General features: G+C 33.9%; 1 protein-coding gene across 1 annotated transcript in view; it reads right to left on the bottom strand.

The window, feature by feature from the left end:
- LOC103480796 (receptor-type tyrosine-protein phosphatase H-like) overlaps window positions 1-5,877 on the bottom strand; it is a 63,602-nt gene that overhangs the window by 51,049 nt on the left and 6,676 nt on the right. Inside the window, exons 2-3 of the mRNA XM_017310334.1 lie at window positions 5,548-5,805; window positions 4,640-4,891 (exon numbers count right to left, since the gene is read on the bottom strand). Of these exons, the coding sequence (XP_017165823.1) occupies window positions 4,640-4,891; window positions 5,548-5,805 (510 nt within the window). The remainder of the gene's footprint in view (window positions 1-4,639; window positions 4,892-5,547; window positions 5,806-5,877) is intronic.

Here is a 5,877-nt window from a genome sequence, read left to right as displayed (position 1 = left end):
TTTGATCACTGAGTCCTATTATTAATTATTTGCAATTAAATCATATTATAAAGCATAAAGTTAATAGTGTTTCAATTGTGTGCCACCTGTTCTTCAGAGTAATAGAATAAGGAGCAGAAACTCAAAGATGAACACATTTTACACATTGGGTTATGCTGTCTCCTAAATCTGTCATGAGTTCAGCTGAGCTTTCTGAGAAACTGTTCGTGACGCTAAGAACCAGAGGTAACAATAATACACTGAAAGGAATGAGTTACAGGAAATACCCGTTTTAAAAACGGTTTCTGAGTACAGCTTTGGCATGCATTTCAAATAGTTTTAAAGAACTCCCATTACCTCATACGACCTGGATGTCACACTACATTTTTGGTTGTCGCTGTCGGGACCAAAATATTGAACTCGGCGTCATTGAAATCTGTGGTAAATACCTACACCGCCATCTGGTGGTGGGGGATCAGAATTTCACATTCACGTAATGGCCAAGGGAGCAAAATGGAGTCGTTCAGACTTAAGTTTTGCTTCTTCTTACTTTTACTTTGTTCATATCACCACATATCTAAGTTTTTTTTTCAGGTTTTTTTCAAGCTTCTGTATATAGCTTTCAGTATTTCGTCTAAGACAATTTTTCAATCAAAAGTAACCAATTTATTGATTCCTTAAACTATTTAGAGGCAACACAATCATATAAGAAATGTACACAAATGATTAATGAAAATAGAAGATATTCTTTACTGAGTTCTTGGCAAACAAAAATAGATTAAAATATCTCATAAAAAAAATAATAAAATCTGTAAAATTACAACATTCCAGAATTTTTAAATTGGTACATAAAATGAAATACATGTTATTTCAGGGAAAAGAAACAACGTTACATATGAATTATGCAGAATTTGATTCCCCCGGAAATTTCATGGTTTTGAAGAAACGATTTTCAGAGTAAACTGTGGCGGCAGATTATATTTTCTGAAGAGCTGGATTGAAAAACACATATATGAGTCAAAGGTTAAAATAGACACAAATAGACATAGAACAAATCTAAATAAATATTAGCTCACCTCTATCAAAGCATCTTCTAGCTCTGATTCTGTCATTGTGCTGGGAATTTTCAACCTCAGCTTCAATCCCAAAACATAACCTGTTGATAACAAAAATTAGACATTTACAATTCACTAATATAATAGAAATCTATTAAATTGCAGATTAATAAAATGCAATTGTTTTTGAGTAAAATTCAAACTTTAATATTTTTATATGACAAAAAATTCCCAAATAGGGAAAAAAAAAATCTAAAAATTGTGTTTATATACTCACTTGGCCCTGTTTGTTAGTTGATGTTGTTTCAAGTTTCAAGCAAGTTGGTTTTGTTGACATGAAAAGAAAAAAGAAAAACATATTGGGGTGATTCCATATTCTTTTATTTTTTTGTAATTTCAAAATAAACTTGTCCACAACACACCTAATATTGATCATAAACTAATAACAGAAAGACATAATAATTGCAGGTGTTTCAAAATAAGACTTTCTACAATCTTTCTTAAGTTCTGAAGTGAAATTAAAATAATTAAAACCACTGCAAATTTAAGTGAAAAATAAAGCAAATCTGTTGGATTTGCCTTATTTTTTATCTTATTTATTGGATTAAGTATCTTACCAGTAGTTGCAAGTATACTGACTCCACTGCTTCTGACATTGTCAAACACAGAGAACAGGGTGAATGTGTAGTTTGTCYGAGCGGTCAGAGATGTGACTGTGTGTTTCACTGGTCCGTCTCCATCTGGTGAACTGATGTTTGTCTCTGTGCCGTTAAACTGCAGAACAAAGCTGATGTTGATGCCGACTTTATTCCATCGCAGAGTGATGCTGGTCTCATCTTGTTCTGATGCTCTGAAGCCTTTGGCATTTTTAGGCGCTAAGATAAGTGAGGACAAATTTAAATAATTTATTCAAAACCTTTATCCTCCAAAAGTTTACATTTATAAACAATATTGTCATAATGATAAAAAAAAGTCCCACAATCTTAAGACAAATAATTTTATTAGGAACATTTCCAAGTCAAGTAATGTTATTTGATCAAATTCTAAAATAAGAAATCAAATCTGTTAAAGTAAAACAAACATTTATGTTCAAATGCTGAAGTATAAAATAAAGTTCAGGGATCAGATGATTTTCAGGTTTACTGTTTGAATGAAGAGAGTTTGACTGGACCATTAAATGTGCATTTAAGTATATTTTGCTTTTTGCAAAATGATATAAATACATACTCATGTAATAAAGACTGGCTAAAATGGCCAAATTATATGTTTGCATATGAGACTCGTTAGTCTTTTCATATTTGAGCCACGATTGTCTCAAAGATTTGTTAATATGTTTATATTGAATATTGAGTTTATTTACACAAAACAAGTTTAAACATTTATTGTTCAACAATAGCTTTTTGCTCTTGGCACATATTTAACATTTTAAAAATTTCAATTCTATTAATTTATTTCCTACCCTTATATAAACTGATGTTCTGTCTCATAGTGTTACTTCCTCATTGCATGTGACATTAGACAATGTAGTCCCATAAAAAAAAAACCCCACTAGTGTTTTCATATTTTAGACATTTTGTCCATAAAAATGAGGCATTTATTCACCGGAGCTTGTTACCATTATTTAATTTAGAAGTGTGTATTTTAAAGCACAACTGTTGGAATCTACAAACATCCAACTTAATCTGTATTCCTACTGTTGTAAAAACTAATTTCATCAATCAGAAACAGCATACTCTTACTCTATTATTAATAGAAGACAATAAAAATTGTTTGAGGTTTTGTTTTAGCACAGTTGTCAAACTGACCCCATTAATACTTTCAGTTAATTCTGGACCCCGCCTCTCGCCCGGAACGTGAGCTGGAGATAGGCACCAGCACCTCCCCACTCCACTAAGAGACAAGGGTGTAAGAAAATGGATGGATGGATTGAGTTATACATCCTGAAAGAATTGAAATAGTTCAAAAGAAATTATTTATCTCAGGTCAAAGTACTTTTTCCCCACTAAATTGAGATTTGAATTTATTTTTAAGTGTGATGTTTCCAGGTTTGAGTCCTTGATGGTTCAACATGATTTTCAAGATTTTGGAGGAAAAATCATTTGCTGTGGTTGTGAATAAATGTATATACTTTATATTCATACCAGTGACAGCAGTAAATTGTACTCCTCTGCTTCTGACGTTCTCATACACAGAGAAGAGACTGAATGTGTATTTGGTTCCTGCAGTCAGAGATGAAACTGTGTAGTTCACTGGTCCAACTCCATCTGGTGCATTGATGAATGTCTGAATGTCGTTAAACTGGAGAACAAAGCTGGTGCTGTTGTTGGTTTTATTCCACTGCAGAGTGATGCTGCTCTCATCTTGATCTGATGACCTGAAGCCTTCTGGATTTTTAGGAGCTGAGACAAAAGAAGAAAAAGGAGGTCAATTTAATAAAAAAAAATGTTTATCCTCCAAAAGATAATATTCTAAAACAATATTGAGATGATGAAACGACTTATCCTAAAATCTTACACCAGAAAATAATTGTTTAAAAAAAAAATCCTAATCAAGTAACAATATTTTATGAAATTTTAATATAAGAAATCAAATCTGGTGAAGTAAAGCATACTGCTATGTTCAAATGCTAAAGTATACAATAAAGGTCAGAGATCAGTTGATTTTGAGTTTTGCTCTTTGATTCAAAAGTTTGATTTTCAAACACTAGAACTGCTTCCATCATATTATGTACACATATGTAATGAAGACTTTTCTATAACCAGACTAAATGATTTTGCTCAAATGGCCAAATAATGTTTGCGTTTAAGTCTTATTTGCAGTCTTCTCGTACTTTAGCCATGGTTGTCTCAGTATACTATCTAAATATAAATGTAACTAATCATAGACTTTCATCACATTAGACAAGTTTAAAACTGCTTGTTCAACATGTTTTTGCGCATCGCATATGAACACACAGTTTAAGTAATAACTGTATTTTCCGCACCATGAGGCGCACCTAAAAATCTTCAATTTCCTCAAAAGCTGACAGTGTGCCTTATAATCCAGTGCGCCTTATATATGGACCAATATTGAGCCACAACAGGTCTAACAACTACGATAAGTAGCCGCCGACTTCATTTTCGACAGTAGAAGAAGAAGCGCGTGGTGCATGCTGGGATAGTTGTCAGAACGCTTGTTTGTAATCTATTAATAAAGTTTGACTGACCTATCTACCTACCGACCGTCTAGAATCAAGTTGTCTGCAGGTCATTTAGCACCACGTTCTCCACGAACATGCTGTGTGCGAATGGAGAAGGGTCASCATCGTCCGGCCACGCCCGGCCCAGTCGYGGAAGGCTCTCCTCGCTGACCGGAGTCGGACTTTTTTGTTGATATTCCCGTTAGTGCAGCTCCATTTAGTGGATGCATAGCGTAACTCCAGTGTCTACTGTAGCATCTATTCTATGTGCCTTATATATGAAAATTTTTTTTAAGTAGGCCATTCATTGAAGGAGCGCCTTATAATCCAGTGTGCCTTATAGTGCGGAAAATACGGTACTCAAGAACTGTCTTGGTAATGGACTTTGTTGTTGGCAGGGTAATTATGGTCATTTTCTTACCTGTTGCAGCTTCAAATTGTACTCCACTGCTTCTAATGCTCTCAAACACAGAGAAGAGAGTGAATGTATATTTTTTTCCAGCAGTGAGAAAAGAGACTGTGTGAGTTACTGGTCCATCTCCATCTGGTGCTCTGATGAATGTATCTGATCCATTAAACTGGAGAACAAAGCTGGTGCTGTTGTTGATTTTACTCCACTGCATAGTGATGCTGCTCTCATCTTGATCTGACTGCCTCAAGGCCTCTACATTTTCTGAAGCTGAGACAAAAACAAAAATATTTATGTCATGTAAATCCCATAAAACCTTTGAAGTTCTAAAAGATTAATTTTACATACAATGACAAATAATAGTGTCGAAATATCTGAATCCAAATTATGTTTAACTTTCACACAATGCTGCAGCATGTAGTTTAACTTAATTAAGTTCCAAAGAAAGGAAAAGAAATCTAATAAAAATTACAAAATATTAAAAATTTGAACAATGCACAAATAAAGACCAGAAAGCAGAAGATGTTGAGGTTTACTACAAGAAGGAAGAGACATTACATTCCACTACTGGAGGTACTTGCTGCATATCATGCTGCAAATACCTCGTAAATTATATGGTTCATTAATATGTGTTTTAACATCCTTTAACGAAGGGTGTTAAAACCTCTGACTAAATTGTCTAATCAAATAATTAAAATATGTAAATTTCATACTGCTTTTCCTTTTCATTATTGAAAGGGATATTTTTTATCTTAGATCTAATATTTTATTGTGTAAAGACATAAATGACGTCCTTAAGACTGAAATTATTACTTTGGATATGAAAATCAGTACTACAGAGGATTTTAAATATAGAAGAGAAGTGAATCTCAAATCGCAAAGAAAATCAACATATTTATAACATGTTAAGCTCACAGTTATCTTACCAGTAGCAACTGTTATGTTTACAGCACTGCTTCTAACATTCATAAACAGACGGTACAGTATGAATGTATATCTGGTTCCAGCAGTGAGAGATGTGACTGTATGTGTCACTGGTCCGTCTCCATCTGGTGAACTGATGTTTGTCTCTGTGCCGTTAAACTGGAGAACAAAGCTGGTGCTGTTGTCTCCTTTATTCCACTGCAGAGTGATGCTGCTCTCATTTTGTTCTGATGCTCTGAAACCCTCTGCATTTTCAGGAGCTGAGAACAAAATGAGATTTAGAAATGATTCAACATTGAGTCACTGACTGTGTCCAACTCCAAGTCCAAGGT

This window comes from Poecilia reticulata, linkage group LG18 (genome assembly GCF_000633615.1).
Source record: "Poecilia reticulata strain Guanapo linkage group LG18, Guppy_female_1.0+MT, whole genome shotgun sequence".
In the NCBI taxonomy this organism is placed as follows: domain Eukaryota; kingdom Metazoa; phylum Chordata; class Actinopteri; order Cyprinodontiformes; family Poeciliidae; genus Poecilia; species Poecilia reticulata.
The sequence above is the reverse complement of the archived record's forward strand: the minus strand, read 5'-3'. Positions and strand labels throughout refer to the sequence as shown.